Source organism: Mchenga conophoros, linkage group LG3 (genome assembly GCF_057382185.1).
Source record: "Mchenga conophoros isolate Kocher_MC1m ecotype Shallow Benthic linkage group LG3, M_conophoros_male_GT1.1, whole genome shotgun sequence".
In the NCBI taxonomy this organism is placed as follows: domain Eukaryota; kingdom Metazoa; phylum Chordata; class Actinopteri; order Cichliformes; family Cichlidae; genus Mchenga; species Mchenga conophoros.
Genome location: NC_140528.1, coordinates 60,598,102 through 60,617,019, shown reverse-complemented (window position 1 = coordinate 60,617,019; position 18,918 = coordinate 60,598,102). Strand labels below are relative to the sequence as shown.

The 18,918-nt window shown below is 41.8% G+C and overlaps 1 protein-coding gene across 5 annotated transcripts; it reads left to right on the top strand.

The window, feature by feature from the left end:
• The first annotated feature begins 1,396 nt into the window (after positions 1–1,396).
• Positions 1,397–7,979, top strand: LOC146579848 (E3 ubiquitin-protein ligase TRIM39). 5 transcript variants are annotated; one of them, XM_085265484.1, is made up of 7 exons: positions 1,397–1,456; positions 2,415–3,426; positions 5,821–5,916; positions 6,006–6,236; positions 6,777–6,924; positions 7,049–7,075; positions 7,164–7,979. In XM_085265484.1, exons 2-7 carry the CDS (start codon positions 2,458–2,460, stop codon positions 7,715–7,717), a joined length of 2,025 nt encoding a protein of 674 aa, XP_085121610.1. In that variant the 5' UTR covers positions 1,397–1,456; positions 2,415–2,457; the 3' UTR covers positions 7,718–7,979. The 5 variants fall into 5 exon arrangements, with proteins under 5 accessions (XP_085121610.1, XP_085121593.1, XP_085121602.1 ...); XM_085265467.1 differs by having other exon boundaries at positions 1,417–1,456; positions 2,483–3,426; XM_085265476.1 differs by having other exon boundaries at positions 1,437–1,456; positions 2,352–3,426.
• The last annotated feature ends 10,939 nt before the right edge of the window (positions 7,980–18,918 follow it).

Below are 18,918 nucleotides of genomic sequence, written 5' to 3'. Positions count from 1 at the left end.
TCATTGGACAATTCAAGCCATTTGATCTAGAAACTAAAAAATATATATCTTGTTTTATTTTATCTCACTCATATTAACTGTCCATTAAGTCACGACAGTAAATAAGATTACACAAAAAACATGAACTCTCCTGATGGAGTCATAACATAATTAAAACACCTGCACTTTTTTTGCAGTGGTTATCACATTGTTTACTTTTTCTTCAAGGGTTTATGTAGACAAAACATTTAAAAAAGAACTGTCAGGAGACTGAATTACACTGAACTTACTTTTGTTATAAATCGACAAAAGCAACCTTGAAATGTGAGCTCTGTCTTTGGGGTTGGTTAAATAGGCCTCTGGTATAAGAGAAGATAAAAAAAAAAGCCTCTGACTAAGGCATCCTCTGGATCCCTTTAGCTTAGCATAGCTAAAAAAAAATATCAGTGATCTATATCATGTATAATCTCCACAAAATATAGAACTATTTTAGTGTCAGCTGTCTGTTTTACTACACTTGTAATGTTGAACTTTAGCAATGCCAGCAAAGAGAGAGAAGAAAGTGTTTTTAGTCATAGACAGCATGAAGGAGATAGACTGTAGTAGCTACCGTCGTGTCATCCACTGGTTTCTGACATGTCTTTCTGAAGCCTCAACTTTGGCATTTTTACCATCACCATCTTTAAAAGAATGGATGATATGAAGAGGGATGGGTTTGACTGTGAAACTACATGCTAGTTGGCAAACTACTTACCAGTCATACGTCATTAGCTGGTGAACAGTGGTCATGGTTAAGGCTCTATTTTGAAATATACAATGATACAAAAACTATAAAGCTTTATAAATCGACTTCATTTTTGATTCAGTATAACCAGAAATCAGTGACTGAGTCCACAAACTGTTTGCAGAAAGCATGGCCTTCTATCAGGCCCAAAGGTTTTGTTTGTTTTTTTACAACCACAGCTATCGCTCTCTGGTGGCCTTCAGGTAGAATGCAGGTTTAAGACACTTCCACGTTGACTTATTCTTTTTTAAAACCTGGATATTACATCCATGTTTTTATATGGTCTGTGCTTCTAATCTTTGTGCTAAGCTAACAGTCTAATATTTTTTTGTGTTTTAAATTTTGCCAATTTGAAAATCCTACAATTATTAACACAAAAAATTAAATCCTCAACATGTAAGCGTTCTCAGATTTTAGTGTTACTTCTGCTATTTTAATTTCTTTGTCAAACTCCTGAATTTGACCCTAGCTAATGTGCTGTATTCTCTGAAGACTTAAAGCTATTCCTCCTGGAGCTTTGAGGGTCATGGCCAGAGAATATTTGTATCTAGGTTAAAAGGAGACTGAGGGAGCGGGGTATATTTTGGGTCTGAGTAGAGTGTGTGTTTGTGTGGGGGGCGGCTGTAAGGGGCAGCGGTTACAGCCTGTCTCATATGTCAGTGCACTGTGGAGTCTCCAGGCAGCTGCTCTCTGGTGAGTTTCCCAGATCTCTGTTTTTTGTCTCTCCCTTCACCTCCTGTGTTTTTAATTTCCACAGGGTATCATCTGCTTCTCTGTACACAGACATAACTCTTAGGGGAGTATTGTTGTTGGATTTTTTTTTCTAATAACATTTTTATTCTAATGAGTGCTGACCTGTGGTATGGACTTTCTTTCCATTGCAGGCAGGGAATTATAGATTAAAATAGTTCAAGAGAAGACTTCAATCGTAGAGTTATAAGTTTGTATATTTTTAGGTACTAGGTGTTCATTTATCAAAATAAGAAAGTTTAAGCGCTGCCAGCACTGCAAGACAGGTCATGCGGTACGCTAGTATTTTTGGAAAAATCTTAATCTGGTCTGTCACGAACACCTAGGCCTGAAGCTGCCTGTCTTATAGGTCAAACCTGCTTACTTGCAGCTTCACAGATACATTTGTGTCGCAGTGTACCAGCGTACAGGAGAGACATAATAATCTTTAGCTTGTGATATGGAGTTTGCTTTTAAAAAGAAAAGATTAGGAGTTAAAATTCATGTGATGATTCTATTAATTGCCGTCCTCTGATAAACTTATTATAGTTATAGTTGTATTTATCTATAAATTTCTTGGGTCAGAAATTAAAAGCAGTGTGACTATTACAATATGTGGCCACAAGAGGGCAGTATCAATATTTAAATACTTTCAAAATATCTTAATATAAATAATGATTATGAAAGATGTTGACTATGTTTTGTATTTAAATATTGACATATGCATGTAAGCTCTTAAAATGAGTCGGGACTAATCGGGACTCATTTGTCATTATTCTAAATGTTTACCTAAAACATTATGACCTGTAATTTCAAAGCATGTAATGATAAATGAGTCCCGCCATGCTTTGCTTTGTAGATCTGCTTGTAGACGACATCATTAAGGTCATGCCATCTAATCCTAGCGACCTCGATATCACAGCAGGTTTGATGACCCATTCAAAGGCTGGTTGCTTGCACTGAAAATGACCCTGCCTCTCCGCCGTGCAGGAATGGCCACTACTGGGAACCTTTCAGAAGAGCAGGTGCACTGCTCCATCTGTCTGGACGTCTTCACCAACCCCGTGTCCATCCCCTGCGGACACAACTTCTGCCAGAGTTGCATCCTGGGATACTGGAAAAGCAGTCCTTTGTATCAGTGTCCTATGTGCAAGAAGTCCTTCTACAAAAGGCCCGATATTAGTGTCAACACTGTCTTGAGGGAAATTGCAGAGCAGTTCAAGGAGATTAGGATTAAAAGCATGGAAGGGAAGGGAAGCAAGGAAGAGGGAGAAGGGAAAGAAAGGAAGTGGACAATAGAAAGGAGGAAAAGGGAGGATGAGGAGAGGCTTTTGGAGAAAGACCAGAAAGAGCAGCTTTTGGAGGAGCTGAAGCTGAAACAAGAGGAGAAGAGAAAGAAAGAGGGAGTGAAGGAGAAACAAGGAGAGAAGAGGCCACAGCAAGAAGACTTACCACCTTTAATCCCTCCAATTTCACCTCCAAAGACCTCTCCTCCACTGGCACACCAAGCCACAGCACAAGAGCCACCGCCTCCACTTCCCCAAACATCACCCCCACCCTCACCTCAAATCTCTGCTTCTCAACTTCCTCAGACCTTACCATCTCCTTCTTTCTCTTCGCTCCAATCTCAATCTTGGGAGGAAGTCTTGTGCGACGTTTGCCTTGGAGAAGGTAGGCCGAAGGCGGTCAAATCCTGCCTGGTGTGTCTGACTTCATACTGCGAGGAGCATCTGAAATGTCACTCAGCCCGCTTCACTAAGCACAAGCTGATGGAGCCCGTTGCCAACATGGAGGACAGGATGTGTCCGAAGCACGAGAGGCTCCTGGAGCTGTTCTGTAAGAAGGATCAGATGTGCGTGTGCGTCCTCTGCACCGAGACGGACCACAGGGCTCACTACACAGTCCCTGTGGAGAGAGAATGGACAGAGAAAAAGGTGAGACAGATGCGCTGCCATCCAAATATAGGACAGGGACCAAATGTTTATCTGTGCTGGAAAAGATTTCAAGATATTTGCGGGTCAATTCTTGCCGGTTCATCAACTGCCTCCCCCCGGACCAGCTCAGACTTAGCTAAAGGAACTCAAGTGGAAAGATTCATGTCTTACTACCGCTGTTCTCTTTTTTGTTGGAGGGATAGTTTCAAATCCATTATCTAAAAAACCACTTGACCTAGGCCCTTCAAAATGTTTAGAGTAAAAAATTGGTATCACTGTTCTATAAATATGGACTCTTGCGAGTGCAGCCAGAGTTAACGTAAAATGATGGATGCTTGAAGTCACGATCGCTGACAGCAGATCTGGAGAACTGCAGAAAGCACAGTTATACAGATAGGAGACTGATATTTTGTTTACACCTTGTCATGTACGATTTACGCAGTATTTTTTAACATAGTTTAAATCAGGTGATTGGTGCCAAAGATAAAACAGATAAACTCTCATACTTACACACGGAGGACTAAATGGAAAAGCTTCAGACTTTCGTTAAACACACTTCTGCTTGAAGTGTTTGTTTGCAGGCTCAAATGTATTACTGTTACTTGTACATGGTTGAAGACTAGGATGGGACAGAGCCTTTCAATCTGTGGCTCCACAACACTCCAGTTTCATTTGCCAGACTCTGTGGACTCCTTCAAAAGGATTCTTTAGTTATTAATATGAATAAATATGACCTTTTTTGGAGATGCATACTACTGTATGCGCTGGAAGCAGAGCAAGATATTTTCATTGAATTATTTATGCACCCTCATTTCTCAGCAAGAAGTTCTCTTTTCTTTTTCTTTCTTTTTTTTGTCTTATCAAGAAAAAAGGATCAGCTCAGATGGCACCCAGTACACACCCTCTCTGCTATTTATAGTCAGCTAATTGTTCATCTTTAGTTAATGTCATAAGTTCACAGATTCCCACATTCAAAATGGTGAAAGATATTCAAATGATGGTTATGATGCACATTTTTCATTGTTAATTGTTAATCGTATCGTTAGTAATGCACTGTAGATAGATCAACCACATAAAAAAAATATTATGTAGAGTGCTTAACAGATTTATAAGATCAGCTGTGACAGAAATGACAAATATTTTTGAAATTTGTCAAAAATGTTTGTATACAGACATTTCTGGACTTCACTGGGAAGTCAGAAATTAATTAAGTGTCACATTTAACCCCAGAAAGTTGATTCTGTTCATTTAGACGTTTGATTTCAGTGGGAGAAGCGTTTTGTCACTCAGGTCCTGACAAAATTTTAAGATTTATGGCTAAATTTAGTATTAGATATATCATTTAATAATAATAATGGATTGGATTTATATAGTGCTTTTCAAGGCACCCAAAGCGCTTTACAATACCACTATTCATTCACTCTCACATTCACACACTGGTGGAGGCAAGCTACAGTTGTAGCCACAGCTGCCCTGGGGCAGACTGACAGAAGCGAGGCTGCCATATTGCGCCATCGGCCCCTCTGGCCAACACCAGTAGGCGGTAGGGTAAAGTGTCTTGCCCAAGGACACGACGACCAGGACAGAGAGCCCGGGGATCAAACCGGCGACCTTCCGGTTACAGATAGGCTTCCCAACCCCCTGAGCCACGGTCGCCCCATTTAGATCAGGGGTAGGCAACTCCAGGCCTTAAGGGAGTGTCCTGCAGGTTTTAGATATCACCCTGGGTCAACACACCTGAATCACATGATTAGTTCATTACCAGGCCTCTGGAGAACTTCAAGGCTTGTTAAAGAGGTTATTTAGTCATTTAAATAAGCTGAGTTGGATCAAGGACACATCTAAAAGCTGCAGGACACCGGGCCTCGAAGCCTGGAGCTGCATACTTCTGATTTAGATTTAAATAGAACTTGCACATATTGGTGGATTAACCATTACAAAAATATAAAAAATATTTTCATAATTACAAGTACCGTTAATTTAGGGCAGCTGTGGCATAAACCTTATATTGGGTGGTGGTCTAATACATTTATTAAGCACTAAATGACCCCTTGGCACCACCAAGCTTTGACCTATTGTGCCCTTAACATGTCAGAAAGGTTTGGTGATACAACAGGTTCTGTTGTTTGTGAGTCTATGAGTTGAATTTTTGTTTGTTTTTTTGTTTACTTTTACTAAACTAATGATTCAACCTAAACCTTCCAGGATTTTAAGGAAACATTAACACGAACAACTATGCTGCACAGACCTCGCCTTGTACAGCAGGCTGGTCCACAGTGTCTTTATGATGTTATCTTCTCTGTTGCCTGATTACAACTAAAGACTAATAATCTTTTCACATCATCAAGTTTATAATTACCACAAGTCATGCCCGTGTGATCTGATACTGTGCAGGCACAGCTTAAGAGGACAGGAATAGACGTTCAGCAGATGATCCAGGACAGAGTGAAAAAGGTGGAGGAGATCAAACACTCTGTGGAGCTCAATAAAGTGAGTTTTTACCTTTGCATGGCCACGTCACAATCTACACTCACATGGCACATGGTTGTTCAACATACATGTGCTTTTTGTACTTTCAGGCCAGTGCTCAAAGAGAGATTGAGGAAAGCATGCAGGTCTTCTCGGAGCTGGTGCGCTCCATCCAGAAAACTCAGGCCGAGCTGGTTTTGGTCATCGAGGAGAAGCAGAGGCAGACGGAGAGGTGGGCTCAAGGCCTCATTACTGAACTGGAACAGGAAATCACTGAGCTAAAGAGGAGGAACACAGAGTTGGAAACCGTTGCTCGGACTGACCACATTCATTTCTTAAAGGTGAGAGAGGCTTTGTTTCAGTGCTCAGTGTCGGGGAGCCAAATTTAAGTTGTGGTACTTGATATTTTACCTTGCAAGGTGTACAAGTTCATGGATATTTTTCTAATTTTTCCTTATTTTTTTCTTCATTTCAAAGGATTTTTATGGTAAAATGACACTTCCAGCATTTTGTTAACCCTGTTTTCCAGTGAAACCAGGTGCCTTTTACAGTATTCACTAATAGCTAAATTAAATGACAACAGCGCCCTCTTTCTGCTCTACACTGTATTGCATTCCAATACCTGCAATCCAATCAAAGAGTAGCTTTGCAAGTTTTTTTTGGCAGTGTTTCATAAATAATGCCCATTCTGACGCAACCCTGAGCATTTGAGTCTCTTAATTTGGAAATAATTCTACAACCATATTTGTTTCTTAGTTCAGAAGCCTTAAAATCTTTGTGATCTGTGGTTATTTGAAAAGAACCATGACTGTGGTCATCTTATTTTAGTCAATAACGTGTTTCTAAGTTGTTGCCCCCCCTTGGGCTGTATCTTTCTGCAGAGCTTCCCGGCCCTCAGCACTCCACCATCTGTTAAAGACTGGTCTGAGACCAGTGTTCCCACTGACACATGTGTTGGCATGATCAGAAAATTAGTGTCCAAACTAGAGGCGACGTTGACTGAAATGATTGACAAACTGTCTGACAGTGGTAGGACTTCCATAAACATTCAAAAATACCTTTGTTACTGTGTGACTATTCATTTTATTTTAAAAAAAAAGTAAAGATGTATAAGAAACATATCTTAAGAGAATGTTGTATTTTGTTTTTACAGAGATCAAAAAAGTTCTGAAATATACAGGTAAAGCTTTTTTTACTTATTTTTCTTTCCTGTGTTTTCATCATTAAACTCCCCAACAAAATATATCCTCTGTCTCGTTCTTCTGCAGTGGATGTCACTCTTGACCCTGACACAGCTAACCCGTGGTTGCAGCTCTCTCAGGATAGACATCAGGTGAGACACCTGGGTGCCTGGCAGGACCTCCCGGACCACCCCGATCGCTTCGACACGGTGGTTATAGTATTGGCCCATGAGGGCTTCACTTCTGGCAGACACTACTGGGAGGTCCAGGTGGGGGAAAAGGATGACTGGTACCTTGGTGTGGCGAGGTCATCTGTTAACAGAAAGGGCAGGATCTCTGTAAGCACCACCCAAGGCTATTGGGCTCTGGCCATGAAGAAAGGCCAGGGATACAGAGCGTCAACATCCCCACCATCACTGCTCTCCCTCGACCCTAAGCCCAAGAGAGTGGGCGTGTATGTGGACTACGAAGAAGGCCAAGTGTCGTTTTATGATGTGAGAGCACGGACCCATATTTACACCTTTGAGGATACCTTCACTGAAAAAATTCTTCCATTTTTCTACCTGTACTGCTGTGACAAAGCCTCTGACACCATCGTCATCTGTCCTGTGAATGAGAAACATCTGATCAAGCAAAGCTAAGAACATAAAAACAAAAGTTGTTGTAGCTATACCCGATTTAATTACATGTGAACTGTAGCTAAATATGTTAATTATACATCCTGTGAATTTGTAGCCAACATGCTTGTAAAACACAAACCTCAAATGACGTTCTGGTAAAAAGAAACAGTGTTGACAAATTTTGTATTTCAAGATTGTTTGCATATTAAATACATTGTGATTTGATTAGCATTAAAAACTGGGTGTGCAGGAAGACAAATCATAACAATAGAGTAATTTTATTTTATGAGTAAGTGCAATTATTTTCTTGCTGAACATTTAATGGAAAACTAGTTACTACATTAATGTAAGCATGGTAGAAACAGATCTTGATCTAAGTTCAGTTAGCTGTTTCTCTAAAGATTGCAGCAAAATGTTTAGAAGTCCCAAAATCTACTGACGGGAGGTCTTTTGCTCAACAGTATGTTACACCTCAGAAGTTTTATGTATGTTTCTGGGTTTACTTTAGCAGGACTGGAAGCATTGGTAAATGGCCTGTATTTGTATAGCACTTTACTAAGTCCCTAAGGACCCCAAAGCGCTTTACACATTCAGTCATTCACCCATTCACACACACATTCACACACTGGTGATGGCAAGCTACATTGTAGCCACAGCTGCCCTGGGACGCACTGACGGAGGCGAGGCTGCCGGACACTGGCGCCACCGGGCCCTCTGACCACCACAAGCATTGTCTAAAAGAAAGCAGTTTCTACCTGTTCCCAGGCCTTATGCTAAGCTTGTTTAATCTATAAAACCATACCAGGCATACAGAATGAGATAATCAGTTCAATTCAAGACAGTTTTACTTATAGTACCAAGTCACAGTTGCCTCAAGGTACTTTAATTTGCAAGGACCCTAAAATATATAGACAAACCCCACCAACCAGATGACACCCTGTGAGCAAGCACTTTGAAGACAGTGGGAAGGAATAATATTGTTTACTAAAGAACTGATAAGGAATAAAAGACTATCATGGCAGCCAAGAACATAAAAACACAGGTGTAATCTTCACACATGGGTTGTAGTATAGCCAAAAAGGACAACATTATTACAAATATTTAAAATGACAAACTATTTAAGACCCAAGTGGGTCCATAAAAGAGATCAACTTAACAAAATTCTACCCAAAAGCCACAACAAAACATAACTCAAACTGACCTGCCCAAATCTTCTTTCATTTTTAATGGCAGCTTGAATCCAAAGATGTTGCACTACTGCCATCTCCTGGGTTTTACTGTTACATCACTTCCAAATCCTTAGAGCCTCTTGATGAGTACAGTATTTCTAAAAAAACAAAACAAATAAAACAGAAACAATAAACCACACACTTCCTTTTATCATGACTTAACCACTCAGCCACCTTTTCAAACTACAGTTTCTACCCTCAACATTCTCATTTGACTAACATACTTCCTGCAACTAATAAACACATATTCAAGCGTTTCCATAGGCTTCTTCTTCTTCTTCAGTCAAGTTTAACGGCAGCTTGCATCCAAAACTGTTGCATTACTGCCACCTCCTGGCTGTTAATCGTCCGTCATTCCTGAATCCTCAGATCCTTTTGATGAGACCAGTATTTCTCAAAAAACGAAAAACCACCACTTTCCCTTCACTTAACTCTTTAACCACTCGTTCAAACGTAAGTTCCCTTCCACCACTCATTTCACTCCACATCACCCTCCTGTGACCATAGCTGGACTGGCCATCGGGCATACCGGGCATTTGCCCGGTGGGCCGCTGGCGATTTTTTGTTTTTATGGGTCGATGGTTTTTTTTTTTTTTTTTTAGGGTATATATAATGAAAGGTATTGGATTGGCCAATTGGTCATGATCGACTCTGGGCTGGACCAATTACAGCCGAGGAGGCCGGATGCACCCTCCCCCTTGTTTAGCAATCACGTGATTTTCGCACATTGCATGCTGGGAACTCGTGGCAAAACAATCCAAGTACCGCATCAAATGCAAGCATTTGCAGCACCGCAAAAAGTTCATTCTCCGGTTCCAATACCTTCCTGTTTTTTATTTGCCGCACAACAAAGGAATGTACAAAACAAAAGGAGAAGAATGGAAGAATGCCGGTCCGTACAAAGACAGACTCGACGAAAAGACAAAGAAAAGATACGAGGAAAAAATCAAACCAGTGAAAGGGTCAGACCCTTACGAGCACACAGAGTGGACAAAAGACGTTAGCGTGCTGCCCAACTTTCACCACGCTCAGATTTATAATTATACGGTTCTTGGAGTGAGTGCATACACTCATGAAGTTTAGTAACTTCAGGTCACTGCAATAAGCCCAGGTACAGTTTACTGACAGATGGGTGCAGGACCTTGAAATGCACCGTGTAGAACGAAAGACCATCGTACGAACAAAGGTAAGTTTACCAGTCTCACAAATCGTCGTCATAAATACACATTCGTTAACCGTTTATTAGCATAACCTTTGAGCTCAACGGTAATTAATTAGTAGTGGAAATAATTTCTGGTAGCATTACAGAAATGTAGCAGTGACAATAATATTGTATGCTGTAATCGTACTGGGCAATTAGTGATGCAAAAAACCTGTTTTATCCTGTGAATAAACGTATATGTTTTTGTCAGTGTACCATAATAACACAAGCGAAACACAATATTGTGTCAGGACAATTTACTATTTATGCACAATCAAGGCTGGACTGGGACAAAAAATCGGCCCGGGCATTTTGACTAGAGACCGGCCCACCAGGATAAAGATTGACAATGTGATGTCATTCAGGTGTAAAACCGCAAAGGATTCTGGGAACTTGTGGCAAGAGGTACTAGCGCACGCAGGCTTTCAATTGAACTCAGTTACACAGCGATAAAAATAAACCCAAAAAATGGCAAGAAGCTGTTGTATTATTAACTTCAATAGCCGGTCACATGACAGCCACGGGAAGCCGACGGGTAAAGAGATCGTTTTTTTTTTTAATCGGATTACGTCGTTGAAGAGAAATTTTTTAAGCCATGTTTCCGAAGTAAGAGCCGACGGATGGTCTGGATATACCAAATATAACGTCTTAGAACACTTCAGCTCACAGGTTAGTCTGCTCCAAGCATTCCCACAAAGGTCAGAGTTTTGTAGTAGTTAATACGTCATTTTTCTTAACATAATTGGTGATATAGGTTACAAGCAAGTCTGGCGCTGAACAGAAATTGTCGCGCTATGCTCCTTTGTTTATTGTGCATAAATAGTGAATTGTCCTGACACAATATTGTGTTTCGCTTCTGTTATAACCATGGTACATTGACAAAAACATATACTTTTATTCACAGGATAAAACAGTTGTTTTGTATCACTAATTGCCCAGTACGATTACAGCATACAATATTATTGTCACTGCTACATTTCTGTAATGAACCAGAAATTATTTCCACTACTAATTAATTACCGTTGAGCTCAAAGGTTATATTAATAAACAGTTAACGAATGTGTATTTATGACGACGATTTGTGAGACTGGTAAACTTACCTTTGTTCGTACGATGGTCTTTCGTTCTACACGGTGCATTTCAAGGTCCTGCACCCATCCGTCGGTAAACTGTACCTGGGCTTGTTGCAGTGACCTGAAGTTACTAAACTTCATGAGTGTATGCACTCACTCCAAGAACCGTATAATTATAAATCTGAGCGTGGTGAAAGTTGGGCAGCACGCTGACGTCTTTTGTCCACTCTGTGTGCTCGTAAGGGTCTGACCCTTTCACTGGTTTGATTTTTTCCTCGTATCTTTTCTTTGTCTTTTCGTCGAGTCTGTCTTTGTACGGACCGTCATTCTTCCATTCTTCTCCTTTTGTTTTGTACATTCCTTTGTTGTGCGGCAAAGAAAAAACAAGAAGGTATTGGAACCGGAGAATGAACGTTTTGCGGTGCTGCAAATGCTTGCATTTGATGCGGTACTTGGATTGTTTTGCCACGAATTCCCGGCATGCAATGTGCGAAAATCACGTGATTGCTAAACAAGGGGGAGGGTGCATCCGGCCTCCTCGGCTGTAATTGGTCCAGCCCAGAGTCGATCATGACCAATTGGCCAATCCAACACCTTTCATTATATATACCCTAAAAAAAAAAAAAAAAAACATCGACCCATAAAAACAAAAAATCGCCAGCGGCCCACCGGGCAAATGCCCGGTATGCCTGATGGCCAGTCCAGCTATGTCGTGGAGGCTGCTGTGCACATACAAAAGTCAATTCTTCCGCTGTGAAGCCGACAATTCAGTGTGTGCAAACACGAAACGACACCACAGCACATTTAACGTCAGTGCCTGGAAAAATATGCTGCTCTTGGTCAGTGCCATCTGCATGGACAATATAGCTTCCGCCAGCTGAGTGAAAACTCTTCATAAGAGGGATAAATAATTTCAGGGCAGCAAGAAGGTCTTTTCTTCTAATCCACTGGCTGGTGTCTTTCTGACGCTTGCATATTCTCACTGAGCCTGTGCCGGTTATCTGTGTAGTCCAGCTTCCTCCCACGGTTCAAAGACATCAGCATTAGGGTTAACTGGTAATTGGCTGTAGGTGTGAAAGAACAATTGTATAGGTCGTGCTCCAGCCCCATTACAGCTGAGATTGACTCTTGTCCAACCGTGACCCTGAACTGGATAAATGGAAGGAAATGAATGGATGCATGGGATTATTTAGAAGAAATGGCTGTAGTCTTTAGGTCTGCATTCTTTCTAATGGGCTGCAGAGGGCAACTGTCAGGTTACAAAAGGAGGTTCACTTGATATTTATGGGAAAATGACCTCTTACACTCAGTCTCTACATTTAAATTTTCTTAAATATATTTTAAAGAGGTGACCTTTTTTTTTTTACTAACAGTGAGTTGCTCTTTTAAGTAGCCACTGTTCCTTGATTTCCCAGTCAGATCCAAGCTTCAACTTTGACAACCACTTTCAAAACAGTAAGATGACAATCGTCAAAATACTCAACTCAGCTAATGTGGTGGCACTGCAGGAGCAAAAACAGACTTTGTGCCAATCTCCTTTTTTCTTTTCTGTTTATTAAAAAAAAAAAAAAAAAAAAAAAACCCAAAAAGTCTTCAGTCATATAGATTTGGTTTTACATCTTTACATTTGGACAGGTGTAACAGCTATTCACTAACTGTGGCATATAGTCTCATTTTATTCCAGTACTACCTGTGGTGCATTGATATCCCTGTGTTGTTGTTTTTGGATTATCAAAACTAATGTGAATTCAATCCCATGTGAAGTGTTTCATTGTATTGTGACAGAGGGGTTAGGGTTACAGTTGGGGGCTCAAGTGTGGTGTGTAGTCTGAAGGTATTTCTATAATGCATAACTATGACATCACAACAATGTGACTGGTCACTTGTAACGTTGAACCTGGCCCAATGGGAATTTTGATGATCAGGAACGACACCAACATGGTGAGATCTCCTCATGCAACTGCAAATAAGCTAGTTTGAACAACTATGACTGACTTGGCATGAATCACCCCAGTCATGCAGTCGTCTGCATATTCATATTGTTGGCTTCCATTGAAAGTTTTGCATCAACAAATAAAACAAAGATTTCTTTTTTCTTCCCGTCCTGTTCGGTACTTCAGACAATTATTCTGATTGCTATAGGCCAAGAAAGAAGGCCAACAGATGCAAATCTAAGAATAAGTGTGCCATGTAAAACACCACACGCTTTACACTAAAGTTTTGCTTGCTTATGTTTTCTCCTCTTAGAACTGGCCACAATGAGGCAATATAAAGTGAGATCATAGATTTATATTTGATTTTAATAAATCTTGACAAGACAAAATAACTCAACTCAACTTAACTGTTAAAAAATGTGCATACATGTTCTTTTAAACTGTCCATTTTTCTTTTCTCAATTAAGAATCAGTCACCTTTAACCCTTCCACTGCCAGTTAGGGCCTTGTGGTGACAGAATCTGGGAAACGTCTGAAGTACTCCAGAGCAGCAAGCCTCTCGTCTGACTCTAGGAGGTTTGACTGTCCCATGGTGTTTGGGACAGAGAGCTTCACCTCTGGCCGACACTACTGGGAAGTCCAAGTGGCCCTGACAAATGGCTGGGATGTGGGTGTTGCCAAGGAAAGTGTAAACAGATCAGGAAGGTTTTTTTTTCTTTTTTTTCTTTTTCTTTTTTTCTTTTTTTTTCTTTTTTGAAAAGAGAAAATGGATTCTTTGCCACAGGAAAAAGGTTTTTGGACTATAAAGTTCACTCAGCACCCTCCACAGTTCTCTACCTTTTCCCTAGGCCAAGGTTAATAGGAGTGTACCTGGACTATGAAGAAGGCAGAGTCTCCTTATTTGACGTGAATGAGAACTTGCATATTTACTCTTTCACAGGAGAGTCTTTAATTCTAATTCACTTCCTTCAACAATCTAAATGAATAATAAGATCAAAGTTTAGAACTCAGATGAGTGCTGCACAATCTGAACATCAAAAAACACTTGGAAATGCACAATTTAAGATTAATAATTGTTTTGTTTTTTTTAAATAAACATGGTGATAGATACTGACACAGATACGTAACATGTATAATTAATTTTTGAACAAAGTGTTACAGTAGTATACTACATCAGAACAAACCTGGTTTTGATTGGGAAAACACCGGTCTGATCAACAGTTTGACTGGACATATATTTGTTCTTGATCCTATAAACTCATTGACTGCCACATATATTTTCATGCGAGTGTAAATACGCTATTCACTGCTGTCTTGAACTGCCATATATACATATTTTGGTTTTTCGTTTCCACATTGCTGTTTGTTGTGTCGGTGACAAAATGCTGGTGATGGTAATGTTTGGTGGTGTTGGGTTTTGGCGTTTTTGTTTTTTCTTGTCTCTACATTAAAGTTATCAGACTTTGTTTCATGAACAGTGTTTCATTATAAACATTCAGCTCAATTTTTGTGTGATTTTCCAAATGGAAGTTTATTTAGCACTGCAAATGTTTTGAGCCAACAAAAAAATTTCTTCCAAACAGCCAGCCTTACTTCAGAGTAATTTTGACCATTAGTTGTCAAAAGAGCTTTTACGTGTTTATTTGGACACTGGCTGCTTTTCACTTGTGTTCAGTTCAGTCTTTATACCTGACTAGTTTCACAGGAGTGTGTTGTGTTGGTATGTGTTTTTTTTTTCTCTTGTCAAACCACTTAACAATAATTCAACCAGAAACGTAACTTAAAGAAGGAACTAGTCTTGTCTCTACACCTAACATCTTAGCGAAGATCTCATTTTAAATAGTATCTTTGGGCACTTTGACTCACAAAAATATTTGAATAAAATTGTTGATGGTAACAATTTCATGAACTGCATATATTTGCCCTCAGATAAGCATAGAGCAGAAAGCCGGGAGGGGCGTGAGGTTCTGGGGGTGCTCCGTCTCTGGGCTGGGGCCCTGGCTGGGCCTGGGTCCTGGTTGGTGTGTTGCCGGGGTTGTGGGCGGGTGGGTGTATGGGGGCACAGCCCTGGCGCAAGGTGCCGCCAGCTCATCGAGCCACCTAGGGGGGCTCTTCAACTGGTGGGGGAGGCTGTTACATCTTGCAGGAGGTCTCCTCTCTTCAGGAACTCACTCTGCAGGAGGGGGAGATATAGGAGAGGTGGAAGAAGATCTCAGCCTGGGCGTCTATTGTCTTGTGTAGTCTGGAAGATGAGTGGATGACAGGGTGGGTGCAGTTTTCTCTTTGGTGGGGTCTGGTGGACTGTCCTGGGCTCTGTGTGGACAGGCGGCGCTGCTGAACTGGGCCCCGGTCCGGATGGGCCTGGGCCCCCTTTCCCTGGCGGGTTGCGGAGTATGGGGGTGCCTACTGGGGTCAGCGGGGGAGCTGACCTCAGTAGCTCCCCCGCTAAAATAAACCTTAGACTCAAATGTTAGAACAAGCTTTTCCCCGCAGCACCCTGTGTAATAAATACTCACAAAGAAAACGGCGGCTGTTACAACTTTATGTCTAAAAATGTATCGTTTCATGCATCGGCTAAAACACTCGACTCCAGCTACATGACGCGCAGCTGGAAACACTTCACGCAAGTCGAGCTGCCCGAGATTCACAGAATTTACAGAAAATGTTACATTTTTGTGATTTATATCATTATCGGGGCGATAGATAGAAATGTTGGTTATATCACAAAGCCCTACACTCTCATTACACATACATATAGGATCTTGGGGTGGGCACGCTACACGGTATCCAAAAGACCATCAGGGCGTACACCTCACCCTTGGCGTCGTTGCCCACCTCTCAATTTTAAATACACGTAGATATTGAGGGCTAGCAGGAGGGACTATGCGCTTACCTGCTGCTCTCTGGCAGGTAGCTCCATGCCCTCCTGGGTTTTAAATGCACCTTAGAACACACATGTATCAACACTACATATGAGCGGGCGGAGGGAGGTTTGGCGTTTTCACACACCCCCGTTCTCTGCGGCCTGTTGGAGCGGGGGGCAAGGAGGAGGAGTTGGCCGTCCGATTGGGGTCTGGAATGTGGGGCCTCCCTGCTGCTGTGGAGTCGGGGCGGTCTGCTTCTCAGGGAAAAGGGTCTGAGTGCAGTTTCCCCCACCAGGGGCAAGGGTACCTGGACCCGGTTCGTAGAGTACGCTTGGGGAGTGTGATTGTGTGTACAGCGTCTCTTTATGTCTGTCTCCACGTTGGTTGAGTGTGGAGTAAGTGCATATGAGAGCATGAGGGTGGGAATGTATGTTTGTGTCTGTGTGTGCCTGTATGTCTGTGTCTATATGTCAGGTTGGGTATCAGACGCCACCTCTCTGGGCACATCTCAGGCCCTCCAAGGTTTGGAGGCCTATCTCCCCCCACCACCACTTCACCTGCCAGTGGCGGACTCCCTCAGACATCGATGCGTTGGTGGTTCTTTGTGTCCGGAGATGGGGGTCCAGGTACACACCGGCTCACTCCTGGTGGCTGCTTGTCGGGGCCTGGAGCCTGGGGCTCGCTCGGGCCACTTCGGGGGTGGGGTGCCCTCGGCCTCTTGGCCTGGGGCTCGGTCACTCAGGCACAGCTGGCTGCCGGCGGAGCTCCCGGGCACGTCACTGCAACCCCCCCTGGCTTCTGCTCCGCGGCTGCTGAGTGAGCCCTGTTACGAGTTCAAAATTGGGGATGGAGACAAGAGAAAAAACCACAATAACAACACTGGTCCGGCCGGGTTGAGTCAAACGATGATTTTAATAGTCACACGTGTGGGAGATGGACACTGTATGCAGACAGCCTCAGATCTCAAAATGGTGGAGCATTAATCAAACTCTTATAGCCTCTGGTTCTCCCACCTTATCATAAAAGCCTAAACATTCACATGCTTTTCTCTCACACGGCGCCTAAGCTACGACCTTGGCTCCCTATTTATCTGCTCCTGCTGAGATGGGGCAGAAAACTCCAGTATGCTCTGTTCTCTTCTAATCAGACAAATAAGGCGATGACTTTCTGCAAATAGTATTTCTTATAACATCATAAAACAATATCATTCATCCACAATAAATCAGCAGTCTAATGTAATGCAAATCAGTTTAACTAATGCAATAGTTATCAGCTTCTTCTAATTCAGGAGAATAATGCAAACTAAAACTACATAATAATTCACAATCTTTAATTAGGGGTATAACATGGCATAAAATAATATTATAATTTAACACTCCCCCTGATGAGCTCGTTAGAATAATGAGCTCACCAACACCCTATAATCCATTGTGGCCGGGTTCATTTCTTCTCACTCCTGAGGTCCTTTGTCCCCCTGATGGGCGAACCATACGTGAGATGACCTCTGTGTTTGCGCAGTTCAGGTGCAAGACAAACTATTATTACAACAATATCAGGTACATATGACACTCCCCAGTTCTCCCACAGCTTTATTTGGTGCTACCTTATACCCTTCAGACGTACTCAGACTAGAACCTCTGTCCAAGGAGCTTTTAGCCTTTATTTTATTGCTGCAGCTACCAGTGTCGTCCAGTTGGGTGATCCTCTGCTCTTCTTTCTTCAACCTCAGGGGTTAGACAACCCTTCAGTCGTGGCACAGATCAGGGGATTATTCTGCCCCGATTTCAAACAACGATCTGTGTATCCTCGGGTCCTGTGTGTCCTCCAGAAAAAGATCAGGAACGCGTCCCCCTTTTGCCCAAGAGCCTCTCGAACCTCGTTGGTCTGGTGTTCCTGGATTTCCGCCAACCCCTTCATGGTTATTGCTGTGTTTATGGGATCCATCCTTTTGGAGTGACTAGCTGGAGTCCAAACGCCATGACACTTGGACCCAGTTGGTGTCTCGGCAGTCACTGTGTCTATCTCTGCTGCGAAGGATCCTCATATCTCTGTGACCTCGTCTGGTGCCTGTTCCTTTCTCTGTAAGAGACAGAAAACCAAAACACCTCTCTTCCTAACCCTAATAATCTAATGTTGTTATCTACTGACCTTCTAGTGATTCAGAATTGGCTTAGAATATTCAGAATGTCCCAGGGACTTATTCTAATCATATCCTATGTGTGTGTAAGCGTGTTTGCATTATGCCCTCTGCACTCAAGGCATTTTCCTACACTTTATCAGTCCGGACCATCACGCCGAACGAAGCTTATGACCTTCAAAAGGCCGAGTGCCAACTCATTATAAGTACATTTGCAAGGTGTGTCTGAAAATTACTAAAACCACTCATATTAAGAAGAGACATCAAAAACAAATTAGCCATTTTTAATCCTCACATTTGCCCCCCAAGAAATCATGTGTTTGCTTCCGCCTACTGTCCCTTATGGAGACACAATATTGCAGCTACAAGGTCTCCCAGGTTGTTAAGTTGATCTGCGTGTAATGCTCTGACTCAAGTATATAATCTTAAAAGAATGTCATTTAATCAACTACCACTACTTAAAACTTAACTTAAAGATATAATTGAATAAAAGATCACAAAGAATACCATGATATCAGTGTTATGTAAGCGCGTGCGGCCTTCTATGCTCAAAGTCACTCCACACCATAGATCAGCCAAACATCGCATTGACTGTAGCTTTTAACCCTTATTAACTTGAGCACAACTCTATAATGAGCAACAAACTGCAATATGTATAAAAATGATCATGGTTACACCTGCAATAGAAGATCATATGATTATCCTGACACCTGTGAATATACGATTAAGAATAGAAGATTAACCTGCGATTATAACAATCACTGGAACACAAATGTTAGGACAA

What these genes read in the sequence shown, in the direction of transcription:
- LOC146579848 (XM_085265467.1), top strand. Translation starts at nt 1,417, where the DNA reads ATGTCAGTGCACTGTGGAGTCTCCAGGCAGCTGCTCTCTG. An exon ending in ACCACATTCATTTCTTAAAG is followed by an intron (nt 6,237 to 6,776) that starts GTGAGAGAGGCT and finishes ATCTTTCTGCAG; the next exon opens with AGCTTCCCGGCCCTCAGCAC. An exon ending in TGACAAACTGTCTGACAGTG is followed by an intron (nt 6,925 to 7,048) that starts GTAGGACTTCCA and finishes TTGTTTTTACAG; the next exon opens with AGATCAAAAAAGTTCTGAAA.